Genomic DNA, 13,021 nt, shown 5'->3' on the forward strand with positions numbered 1-13,021 from the left:
TAAAAGTAAAATGGATATTTTTGAAACAAAAATTTTGATTCTGATCAAATAATTAAATTATTATTTAACAACTTACCACTATCAATCTCAAATAAAGATAATAAAAATTCATTTTACCAAGAATCCTGCCACCTTCTCACTTAAGATTTGTATCCCTTCATTTGATATCAATGGGTAGAAACTAGAAAGGATTGGTCCAGGAATCACAAAATTTTTAATGTCTAGTTGCCTCAATGGAGTCAGTCAAATCCCTAATCCTCTAAAACAAACCGTAGATGGCAAGGCTTTGACTCCGTCAAGAAAGGCAACAAACCCAACAACTTGATTCCAAAGGAGCGCTCCAACGAAAATTAAGGCATCTAGTACCAAACTTCCAAACGTCATCGTCTCACAAGCCTTAAACGACACGTCATCCTAACACGTGTTCACATCTTATTGGTTATATCTTCATCAACTTCGCTATAAATTTTGCACAAACCCAAACCCTTCTTCGCAATTCATTTTCAATCAAACTAGATTTCTCTCTTCCTCTCAGGATTTCTCGTTCTCTCGCAATACCTCCCTCTCAAGGTAATTTCGATTGTTCTTCTTGGCCTGTTCTTTCTTATTGTAAATATATACCTGTATCGCTAGGTGTGTTCTCGATAATTTCGAGTTTTTGTCCCCTTAATGAAGATTCTGGAGTCTAGATCTATAAGTAGGATCAATTTGATAAGTTCTTGGTTTTTTTTGAAATTATGTTGATTTTATGATCAATTTCAAATGGATTTTGAAAGTTCTTTTTTTAGGGTTTCGATCTACTTTAGCTTCGATTGATATGTTCATGGACCGAATTATTTGCCGATCTTATTTTTAGCCTGTTATTGAAACGTGTTTCTGATTACATCATCGCTTTATGGTTAATAGTTCCTGTAATTTCCCGGAGCAAGTTTGATTAAATCTTCAATTTTGTGTTTGTAGATGCAAATCTTCGTTAAGACCCTCACCGGGAAGACCATCACTCTCGAAGTCGAGAGCTCAGACACCATCGACAACGTTAAGGCAAAGATTCAAGACAAGGAAGGCATCCCCCCGGACCAGCAGCGTCTCATCTTCGCCGGCAAGCAGCTCGAGGACGGCCGCACACTCGCTGACTACAACATCCAGAAGGAATCAACCCTTCACCTTGTCCTCCGTCTCCGTGGTGGCATGCAGATCTTTGTTAAGACCCTCACCGGAAAGACCATCACTCTTGAGGTCGAGAGCTCCGATACAATCGACAACGTCAAGGCCAAGATCCAAGACAAGGAAGGCATCCCTCCGGATCAGCAGAGGCTCATCTTTGCCGGCAAGCAGCTCGAGGATGGCCGCACCCTCGCCGATTATAATATCCAAAAGGAGTCCACACTCCACTTGGTCTTGCGGCTTCGTGGTGGCATGCAGATCTTTGTAAAGACCCTTACCGGGAAAACCATCACCCTTGAGGTAGAGAGCTCCGACACCATTGACAACGTCAAGGCCAAGATCCAGGATAAGGAAGGCATCCCTCCGGACCAGCAAAGGCTTATCTTCGCCGGCAAGCAGCTCGAGGATGGCCGCACCTTGGCCGATTACAATATCCAGAAGGAGTCCACACTCCACTTGGTCTTGCGGCTTCGTGGTGGCATGCAGATCTTTGTGAAGACCCTTACCGGAAAAACCATCACCCTTGAGGTAGAGAGCTCCGACACCATTGACAACGTCAAGGCCAAGATCCAGGATAAGGAAGGCATCCCTCCGGACCAGCAAAGGCTTATCTTTGCCGGCAAGCAGCTCGAGGATGGCCGCACCTTGGCCGATTACAATATCCAGAAGGAGTCAACCCTCCACCTTGTGTTGCGTCTCCGTGGTGGCATGCAGATTTTTGTTAAGACCCTCACCGGAAAGACAATCACTCTTGAGGTGGAGAGCTCCGACACAATTGACAATGTGAAGGCCAAGATTCAAGATAAGGAGGGCATTCCACCGGACCAGCAAAGGTTGATTTTTGCTGGTAAGCAGCTTGAGGATGGAAGGACCCTTGCTGATTACAACATTCAGAAGGAGTCCACCCTTCACCTTGTGCTCCGCCTCAGGGGAGGGATGCAGATTTTTGTGAAGACTTTGACCGGTAAGACCATCACCTTGGAGGTGGAGAGCTCCGACACCATTGACAATGTGAAGGCTAAGATTCAGGATAAGGAAGGTATCCCACCGGACCAGCAGAGGTTGATCTTTGCAGGGAAGCAGTTGGAAGATGGAAGGACCCTTGCTGACTATAACATTCAGAAGGAGTCCACCCTTCACCTTGTGCTGCGTCTTCGTGGTGGATTCTAAGTGTGTCTTGGATGCTTGTGTGTTTTGTGAACTTGTGCAAGTGTAATCGGGGTCCTTGTATGACCCCTTACAATAAATTTGCTCTCTGCTACCTAGTATATTGTTGACAATTCCGTTCTACTTTTAATATCAATTCCGTTCTACTTTTAATTTCGCTGTGCTCGATACTTTTATTGATTTTATACCTCGGGATATTGTTGATTGATGTTTTCAAGCCTTTAAGGTGTTCGGATGATGTCCTGATCAAGTTTCTTATCGTTTTTGTTAGTTTTGATTAAAAACGTTGTCGCCGTTAGAAATTATTTGCTTTGCCTTGGTATGGTATCTATGGAGTGTATACCAAGTCTGTTATCTTCCCTGTGTGTGTTTGCAGAGAAATAATATGCCTTGGTTTAAGGGTGAGTGGACGACTCGGAAATTTACCTTTGAAAAGAGGGAGCGGGTGGTAAAAGGGGGAGCAAAATAAGTATACAATAATGCAGATTACTAGGATTAGAGGTTCAAAATAGTTAAAATTTCTTTAATCATTCGAGTCGTGTGTTAATTAGATAGGTTACATGATGCTCATCTACTAGATTATTGATTATGATAAATTTCTTCGGATAAATTAGGGTGTGCACGGTTCGGCCCGAAGATTCGGTCCGGCTTCAAACACTTTAGGGGCTATTTTGGTGTGATTTCATCGGGTTTAGGGTCGGGTAAGGGTTTTAAAAATAGATCCGTCATTATTTCGGGTCGGGTCCGGGTCATGTTTCGGGTCACTCGAAGTTGGTTTGGTGGCCCGGTCATCATACACAATTAATATTGTGTTATTAGTGATGGATGATGACTATTCTTAAGTGGAATTTAAGTATTGTAAACCTTAATATTTTGTGTTATTAGTTATTAAGCATAATATTGTGTTCTTTATATTGATTTAAATATTTGGTGTTATTAGACGATATTAATATTGATTATGGTTACGCTTTAATTTTAGAGAAGAGTTGGTTCTTGTTATATTTTTCTAAGTGAATTTTACCATGTCAAATAATGGTTGGAATCTTGGAAATTTGGATATTTTCACATGCTAACTTATACGAAGGTACCAAAGTAATATAATATTAACGGCCCGGTTTTTACCCGATATAATCGTGGCCGAAAGTGTATAGATTTCATTGGGTCTAGGGTCGGATTCGAGTCTAATAAATAGACCCGGAATATATTTCGAGTCGAATTTGAATCACATCAAACTCAATTTCACCCGACCATGCACACCCCTGGATAAATCGAGAGACTCGAGATTATATTTCTGGGATAGATTGTCTATAATTCCTCTGGTGAAACGTTGCGTACTTCTACACGTATTTTTTGGGGTTCATTAAATAGTGCTAAAGGCTAATCTATCTGATAAATTCACGCAGCCTACTACGCGCTATTAATCTAATGTAAGAGTGTAATTCTTTTGTTATTTAACGCAAACCAATTAAGTAAAGAAACTTGACATATAAACTAATCGAATCGTCCTTTCACACGGTAACAAATTGAATAGGCCCCTAATCGTCAAAATATTCAATGAGTATCATCCCTTGAATGATATATAAGAACACGATATTCTGACATAATCCATACATGGATTTTAGTTAGACAGACAAACTAACAGCATCATAAAAGGTTAAAAACTCGATAAACAGGAATTAAATGGCAGGGATATGTCTTTGATCAGGAAACAGAACAAGTAAATTACAAAAGGAAGATAATTGAATCATCTATCATTGTGTTGGATCTTTACATCTTCGGTTACAGTGTTAGCAGTACGACCAACTAGAGTATCAGACAGACAATTTCTTTGGCACCTAAAAGATGCAGCATACACGCAGCACACACACTACACATTGCTTTGTTTGTAAAACTTGGTGTCAAGAACTTGCTTCCCACACATCGCACAAACTCCTGAAATGGAACAACACCGAACGGGCTTTAAGTAATGCACTTTTATTATACAAAACATTTGACTAAAATATAAATGTATGGTCGGTATTGTAAGACATCTCAGTAACACATCAAAAGAACAGTACCTTTAGAGTAAGCACAGGTGTGGCAGTACTTGGCATCCTGGTGCACTTGCTGCTTGCAGATGATGCATTTGGTGTTTCCATATGGGGTCCATCTGTAAGCAATCAATTTTAGCAGAAGTCCAATGCTATACATTAGAAGGATATTCATACAAGGTATAGCAAAGTTATAAGGGGAAAAGGGCATGCAGATCATAAGAGAGAAGGTGAAACAGATTATCATTTTATACGAACAAATATAACAAAAAAAAAGGACAAAGGACATTGACTCTCATACAAGTCCCATTGCCATGGTAATTGGAACAGAACTAGCTTGAGAGCATAGCTCATTATAAGCCCTAAAACTTGATAGTTGATAGTTTTGGACAACTAACAATGCTACATGACCAGCAAATATAATTATTTTGTATCAGTACTTGGCCAGCAATAACTTGCACCCACATTTACAGGATTTGCACACAATAAACACATAGTTTACACTTATATTTATCAGAATTTGCACACAAGTTAATACAACTTGCACCTACATTTACCAAAGTTTTCACACATGAATTAGTAAAATTTATTTGTTAAACAATTTGGTGTTTGTGCTGCCCAAAATTATTAAAAACTGCTAGCTCCCAAGAGTTTCTGTTGGACAACTATTAAGCCATGCAATATCTTAAGAGTTATCATTACTTATTATAACCAGAAACACTACTTACTTCGTTATAACAAGAAATCATAAATAAGAAGGCAAATCTTCTACCTTATTGCCATAGCAAACATATATTTAAAAAACACATTTCCCCATAAGTAAATGAAGAAAGCTTATTCCAATCCTCAGGGAAAGTACTAGTAAGTGATGGTTAGTTTCCCAAGCAGCTTAATGGTTACTGGCAATTTACTCTTAACCATAAGGACCTTGGATCAAAACTAGCACTCAAAAGTATTAGTAAGTGATGAAACAAGTGTGGAAGAAGGATGGTACCAATATCTCCACAGCATCGGGAAGATAATCACAAGGGTATTTAAGGTGATGCAGACACACATATAAACTTATCGATCCAACTGAGAATGTCATATTAACAAGCATGAACACTGCCAGTACTTTAGATGAGTCCTCCCCCTTTAGGAAGTACTAGTTTATCCCGAATGAACAGTACCACGTATTACAGGGATTTCAATATATAATTACCACTATAGCTTAAAATTGATTTTAAAATTTAAAGTGTGTAAATTGAATTTTACACTTTCACTCGAACGTTCCCTCAAAAGATTTTCATTACGAAATATAATATGAAAAAACTTTTTAGCATGTTGATCTTATATTATAGCTTATCAGCTAATAAAATATACAAGCGATGAAGCTACTATCAGCTAAATTATGCTTCTCAAAGTTAAGAAGAAGAATCAAATATAAAAAACAATAATTTGTAATTGGGGTTAAAATAGGTACCTGTTCTTCTTAGAGAGGAGCTTGTTCTCGTTGATCTTGCGTCCACCGCCCTCAGTAGTATTGCTGGCCCCTTCCTTCCACTTATCTGGAACTATCACCTTCGCTAATTTCTTCTCACCTGCAACACCAATTCAACGTACAAACGAAAATTAGGGGGAAAATAATTCTTTTGGGGGGGAAGATTAAGTGCGTTAGGTATGGATTCCAGGGAAGGATGAGAAACTAACACTTCTCGCAGACCATTGCAATCGTTAACGCTTAATAGCTCTGCTTCCTGATTTGATTACGAGTTTTCCCAATTTGATCAATGAAAACCCAAATTCTGATCCCTAACCAGAATGAAACCCTATGCCCCTTTCAGCTTGAATTTGATTGTATTATTGTAAGCCTTTCAACCCTTTGAATTGACAAAGTTACCCTTCTAAATTGTAAACCGACAATTAATTAAGTATTCCAAATTACACACTTACCCCTCCCTCGCACTGGTACTCTCTCTTGTTGAGTTTTTCTTCTTCCTCTTCCCCACACAAAAACCCTTCCTTCCTCCGTTTCTCTCAACCCATTCCGCCATGGCTCCTCCTCCCACCCTCCCACTCTTCCTAGTCTTCCTTCTTGTCGTAGCCACCCTCACCGCCTCCTCCTCCTCCTCCGACACAAACGACGAGCGCGTGGAGGAGCTCCTCTCCCTTCAATCCAGATCCAAATCGGGTATCATCCGCCTCAACGACCAGTCCCTGTCCCGCTTCCTCACCTCCGTCGCCACCCCTCGCCCTTACTCCATCGTCATCTTCTTCGACGCCGCCCAGCTCCACGACAAGACAGAGCTGCGCCTCCGCGAACTCCACCAAGAATTCTCCGTCGTCTCCTCCTCCTTCATCGCCAACCACAACATCTCCCACCCTTCGCGCTCCAAGCTCTTCTTCTGCGACATCGAGTTCAAGGAATCTCAATTCTCATTCACGCAATTCGGCGTCAACGCCCTCCCACACATTCGCCTCATCGCCCCCAACCATTCCTTCAAGGATTCACAGCCCATGGACCAGGGCGATTTCTCGCGACTCGCTGAGTCAATGGCCGAGTTCGTTGAGTCCAAAACCAAGATCTCCGTGGGACCCATCCACCGCCCCCCGCTGCTATCCAGGAACCAGTTGATCTTGATCGTCGTTGCGTTCCTCATTTGGATTCCGTTCTTCGTGAAGAAGCTTTTTTCGGGTCAGACACTGCTCCATGACCCGAAAGTGTGGTTAGCGGGTTCTGTTTTCGTTTACTTCTTCAGCGTTTCTGGAGCTATGCATAACATCATCAGGAAGATGCCAATGTTTCTTTTGGACCGCAACGATCCTTCCAAGCTTGTGTTCTTCTACCAGGGCTCCGGGATGCAGCTCGGCGCCGAGGGATTCGCCGTCGGGTCCTTGTACACCGTGGTGGGGCTCTTGCTGGCTTTTATGTCGCAGGGTCTTGTAAAGGTGAAGAATGTGACTGTTCAGAGGGTGGTTATGATGTTCGCCTTGTTGGTTTGTTTCTTGGCTGTGAAGCAGGTTGTGTTCTTGAATAACTGGAAGACTGGTTATGGTATTCATGGCTTCTGGCCCTCTAGTTGGAATTGACAGAGCAATTGGCACCAAGCACGGTCTGCGATTCTTATACTCTTTGGTTTCATATATATATTTGAGATGTTTGCATTCTGTTCTTGAGATGCCTATGTTACAACTACTACACTATCTTAACTTTGTTGCTGTTGTTGCCCTTTTTGTGGGAAAATTCTGAGTATTAGATCATTTTACTAAACTGTCATTGCTTACGTTTTGATTGATTAATGATCATTTAGAAGCTGTTGCATTGCATATTTATGAAGTTGTGTAGCTGAGTGAGTGACTCTTAGTGACGTTCCTAGAAGTTACAACTGAATAATATTAGCTCTAATAGAACCATTGGTTTGAAACTTTGCAATTGCTATCCCAAGTTCAACACCGTAGATCAAAACAAAAATCCCTTCATGGACATGGTACTATGGTCAGTGAACTGTGAACATGAGACATTTATACCCAACCAGAAAGACAGATATACCTAGGAACCCATGTCTATATCTAGGAAAAGGATCCTTGATAATCTTGAGAGAGCATGAATAATGATAAGTTATCCAAGAAGAAAGGCTACATAGAAAACAAACCTGCATGTAATATGCAAACACCCTTCAGTCTTCTCCACATAGAACTTGCATCGCACCTATTCCATTTCTTTTGACCAGCAAGGTCCCTAAGAAGAAGATCATTCCTCCCTCTCTCATCCTCATTCAGTGACTACAACTCCTCACACGCAACATCAGCGTGCCATGGAACACCACACCAAGCTATGATACATATGTTGAGGTGATGTAGAAATCATAATAATAACTAAATCTTAAAAAGTCATTCTATTATAAAAATCATTATTTATATATCTAAATTATTAAGATATTGATATCAAATAAACTTAGAAAAATATTTATGAAAAAAATTATTTTTTCTTGATAAAATTATTAATTGTACTAGCACAAATAATTTTAAGTGCAAACTTATTTTATGCAATATTACAACTGGTGAATCTTAAAACTTTAAAAAAATATGAGCAAATTACTTGAATTTGTCAAGACATTTTTTCTTCATGTATTGTAAAGTATTAAGAGTTTTGCATTGCTTTGGAATTTTATAAATCATCTGCATTGACCTTGTAATTCCCCAAATCTTACAAATTTGACTTTATAAATGACTTGGCATTGCATGCAAGTTTTAAAGTGTTACCTTGATAAGTGTTTATACAAATATTCTCAATTGTTTACATAAAAAATTTTATGTTAAATGAAAATTCTTCACCAACTCACTCTCTTCTTCATTATTATATCTACAAATTAAATTAATATTTTACATTATCAAACATAAATATGAGTTCATTTAATTATTTTAAATCAATTTAAAAATAATCATATATAAATAATTCAAAGAGATTGTTTTGGATTTTTTTTTTAATATTTAGGAACTATGTTGAGATTTTTTAAGTTTTTTGGAAATTGTTTTGTACTTCATTTTTAGGATTGATTTGTCTAAATCGCACACATAGATACTTAACGGTCGCATGTGCGAGTCAACGTTTCACATCAGCAACCGTATCTCATGAAAAAATATTGTATTGCCTAAGGAAAGTAAATGTTAAAAATGATTTTGTGTAATTTAAAATCTGAGAGATTAAAGTGTTCAATTTTAAAAATATGTTTAATTTGAGTAATCATTCAAAAAATTACTATGTAGGTACCAAGAAATTGTATTGCCAATTGTTTGTATACACTTATCATAGTTGTTGTGATATTCATTTGAACCTTAAAGATGATAGCTAATTGATACATTAACAAATAAAATTGTTCAGTAACTATTAAAGTAATGATAATTGATAAGTAGTTAAGAGTTAGAAGTTAGTAAATGAATATTTATATGGTTAGTTGATAATATCTCTATATATATAGTCTAATTTTTGTATCAAACAACAACAACAATATATATATATAATATCAATTCTTCTATTCTCTTCTCTTAGATTTTCCAATGGTATCAGAATTTTATATTCGAAAGGTCTAGAGTTCGATCATTAATGAACCTTAAAAGTGAAAAAAATAGCATAAGACAAATAAAAGATAAAAAGAAAACCTATGCAAAAATCAAGCAAACTCAAAAAGAGATTTTTGTTTGAGGAGAATATTAGAGATATAACTATTAATGTTACTTTTTCCTATCGATTTAAACTATTGGGATGAGTGATTTTATGACATGATATCCTCCTTGAAGATGATAGAATATCGTTTTTCCGATGAGAAACCACCATATGAGTATTTTCCTATTAAACCCATGTTTACTCCATCAAAATATCACCTTCATCATCAAGCTTCATCAAACATCCGAACAATCATTCTCTGTTTTCGCCACCGACAGCACCCTCCGCTGCGAGACCACCCCTCCTTTTTCTTCTTCTTCCTCTCACCGAACAAAATCCACGAAGCCATATCTCTCCCTTTATTTCTCTATTCGCCGCCGACAATTCTAGTGCCGTCATGGCTACTTTCTTTCTCTTTCTTCTTCTCCTCACAATCTCGTTTTCTCTTTGGCTCGCCTCCATCTGCCACCGGACACGCCGGTCAAAGTCCTGCTGCATGTGTCCTCCTCTGCGCCACCGCACCGCACGCTCTTTTCCCCAAGTCGCCACCGCGCCTCTCGCATCTTCTTTAACTTGGTTCTCTAATATCTAGCAGTAGTTTCTTTTTCTTATTACGTTGTTTTCACTGAGTTTCAAACCAAAATTAACACTTGAGTTTGAGGGGCATATTAAGATAATGATAAATAGTTGAGAATTGGTAGTTAGTAGATGAATATTTATAAAATTAGTTGTTAATATTTCTATATATATAACTTAATTCTTTTATCAAACAACAACAATAATATATAATATCAATCACTCTGCTACACTTAACCAAAACTTATTTATCGCATTTGTCCATGGTAAATATGTTTTGTAATAGGGAAATAAAAAGCAATATATTTCAAAATATTACATAAATATAATACTACATATTTATTTAAGTTTACACCAATTTTATAAAAGAAATAAAATAAAAGAAAGCAAATTCATTGCTTTTCATAAACCAAGAATAATCCAGACCAATTTATATGAATGCTAATTGAATTTGTAACGCTTCTTGTCTTTTAATCACCTCCCCTGCAAAGGAGTCAATACAGAAGGATAAATGAACGTTGTTGAATAACGAAATTTTGATAAATAATCTTAGAAGTTTTCCACAGAATTTACATTACACCCACTAAATTTCTTGTTGCCCCTGAAAGAAACAATTTATTTCGTGGCAATTTAAGAGAAAACGATGTCCTTATACTATGCTTTTTCAAATAATCAGAATTTTTCAGCAGCAACAAGGAGTGTATGGCTTCGTTATTTTGTCCAAACTCCAAAGGCAAAGCAAAAACATTGGTAAATAGCAAATACTACTGATTATCCTTATCCCCTAAATGATTAGTCTAAAAATGAATTATCCTTCTAAGGAGAAAGTAAATAACTAGACAACACATCTTACCCTCCCCAAAAAAAGAAAAAAAAATCGTGCTGAAATATAATAAGATTAGTTTCATGTGATAAAATTTTTCAAACCTTAAATTTTTATTGATATTTTAAAAAATTAGCCAAAATTCTCATATTGTCCCTATTTGTTAGCTTCTACCTCATGGACACCGAGAACATTTTTTTCCCTATATCTCACTTTCAAAAAAGCCTCCATCACCACCAGCTTGAGCTAGGAGACACTGGTAGCGTTTGTTTTGAGGTATTGAGACAGAGACTGAGAAACTGAGACTCAGTATCATGTTTATTGGTTTAGAGATTGGTACTAAAGTTTCTGTTTCTATCCCTAAAATTTCAGAGTACCTCCAAAAAGTAGGGACATAGGAGACTAAAATTTTTAGAGATGAAAACTGAAACTTCAATAACATTTTATACCTAAAATATCTTCATTTCAATTAATTAATTTCAATTAAATTAGAGTTTCATTTTTATTTCAATTTCTGTCTCCCACTTTGCACCAAACAGAATACTGAAATTTATTTCAATCTCTGTCTCTTAGTCTCTGTTTCTCAGTCTCAGTCCTTCCGTCTCTGTCATCGCTATAGTGGAGAAGGTAGCCTTTGATGCTTCGTGCGCTTGTCCTTCATCATAATTTGCTTGCTATCATTATTATGAGTGAACACCCAAATCCAGAGTCTTACAATAATCACATTTGCGTTTATAGATAAAAAATAACAAAAAAAAATGAAACTTTCAAAAAAACTAAACAGATAAACTAAGATAATCATAAACCCATTGGATCACAGTTAAACCAAGATAATCATAAAGAAAATTACAAGGCAAACAATCATAGTAAAATGTGCAAACTTATATTAAAGCATAGGAAAAGATTTAGTGAGTTTACTATGGTAATTAATGGATTACCAAAGGTGCTAATGTGAAAAACGGATTGTACTGTCATAAAAACAAGTAATAAGGGTGCCTCCATAATTGTGACATTTGATTCTAGCACAACCTAAATAAGTAGTTGCAGGCCATATAATGTGACCGTAAACAATACAATTAAGGGTACCATCAATGCAAGAGTTAGATTTATAGTCATAATTTGTTTTGTGTTTTAGCCACTCAGCCACAGCTTCTACACCTGACACAGATCCTGGATGATATGCTGAATTTTGGCCATATTTATTACCAACAAAAGTCGCATCATGAAATCCTTTCTTGCAGTCCGAAATGTGTTTCTTCACGAATTTGCGAGCATGCAATGTAAGCTGCAAGTCCCACTTCAGTGGCTTAACCCCAACTTCTGCACGTGCATCATTGTGAGCTTTAACATAGTCTTTTGGAAGATTTTGTGCCATTAAAAACAATGGAACTATACTTATAAAACTTATTATCACAACCCAAATCTTCAGCGGCATTTCCATGATCTATTTTTCTAAAATAATTTCTTTGATGATTGCAAATATTAAATACTAATACTATTCAGTATTCTGTATATATATAAAACATGGTTGTAACTAGGTGCACTTAAATATATACATATAGATTTATAAGACGATTGAGAAGCCAACAATAAATAAAAGTAATAATAATAAGAATGTTTTTATTTAACCTATAGTGTTAAATTGATTTTTTTTTATTTCTTCTTTTAGTGTTGTTACTTCATTGAAATGAATGGCTAAAATTTTTCTACAAAATCCAAAAATTGACTCCATGCAATATATACAAAAAATACATATAGTAACATAATATTAATTATTAGACCAATGGAATAATGATCGAGCCAAGAGCCTGTTCAAGTAATACTAATGACAACATTCGTTGCTCTAATAATTAATACTATATTCATTTTACTTGTTACTAACTTCTTTAACTCCAATAATAATTTGGATATAAGAAACAATACACATTATTCAACTATTCAAGTACATCAAATGTCATATGCGGTATTTTATTAATAGAAGTTGTTAATTTTTTCCAAAAGGCGTGGGATCTGCATTCACCATAATTTTCAGAATCGAATTGATAATTAATCCGATCATACAATCAAATTATTAGATTATTGATTTAATTGATAAATTATTGATATGGTTCGCTTAAT

The 13,021-nt window shown here is 36.7% G+C and overlaps 4 protein-coding genes across 4 annotated transcripts; 2 read left to right on the forward strand and 2 right to left on the reverse strand.

The window, feature by feature from the left end:
* Window positions 433–2,484, forward strand: LOC107617624 (polyubiquitin). The gene is made up of 2 exons (XM_016319434.2): window positions 433–570; window positions 961–2,484. Exon 2 carries the CDS (start codon window positions 961–963, stop codon window positions 2,332–2,334), a length of 1,374 nt encoding a protein of 457 aa, XP_016174920.1. The 5' UTR covers window positions 433–570; the 3' UTR covers window positions 2,335–2,484.
* On the reverse strand, window positions 3,880–6,239 carry LOC107618053 (cysteine-rich PDZ-binding protein). The gene is made up of 4 exons (XM_016319981.2): window positions 6,051–6,239; window positions 5,824–5,941; window positions 4,389–4,480; window positions 3,880–4,263 (listed from the first exon to the last, which is right to left on the reverse strand). Exons 1-4 carry the CDS (start codon window positions 6,064–6,066, stop codon window positions 4,199–4,201), a joined length of 291 nt encoding a protein of 96 aa, XP_016175467.1. The 5' UTR covers window positions 6,067–6,239; the 3' UTR covers window positions 3,880–4,198.
* On the forward strand, window positions 6,272–7,667 carry LOC107618052 (probable dolichyl-diphosphooligosaccharide--protein glycosyltransferase subunit 3B). Its single transcript, XM_016319980.2, has one exon. The coding sequence runs from the start codon at window positions 6,393–6,395 to the stop codon at window positions 7,428–7,430; it is 1,038 nt and encodes a 345-aa protein (XP_016175466.1). The 5' UTR covers window positions 6,272–6,392; the 3' UTR covers window positions 7,431–7,667.
* On the reverse strand, window positions 11,850–12,344 carry LOC107616120 (pathogenesis-related protein 1-like). The gene has a single exon (XM_016318119.1). The coding sequence runs from the start codon at window positions 12,342–12,344 to the stop codon at window positions 11,850–11,852; it is 495 nt and encodes a 164-aa protein (XP_016173605.1).

The sequence above is a fragment of the Arachis ipaensis genome, chromosome B09 (genome assembly GCF_000816755.2).
Source record: "Arachis ipaensis cultivar K30076 chromosome B09, Araip1.1, whole genome shotgun sequence".
Taxonomy (NCBI): domain Eukaryota; kingdom Viridiplantae; phylum Streptophyta; class Magnoliopsida; order Fabales; family Fabaceae; genus Arachis; species Arachis ipaensis.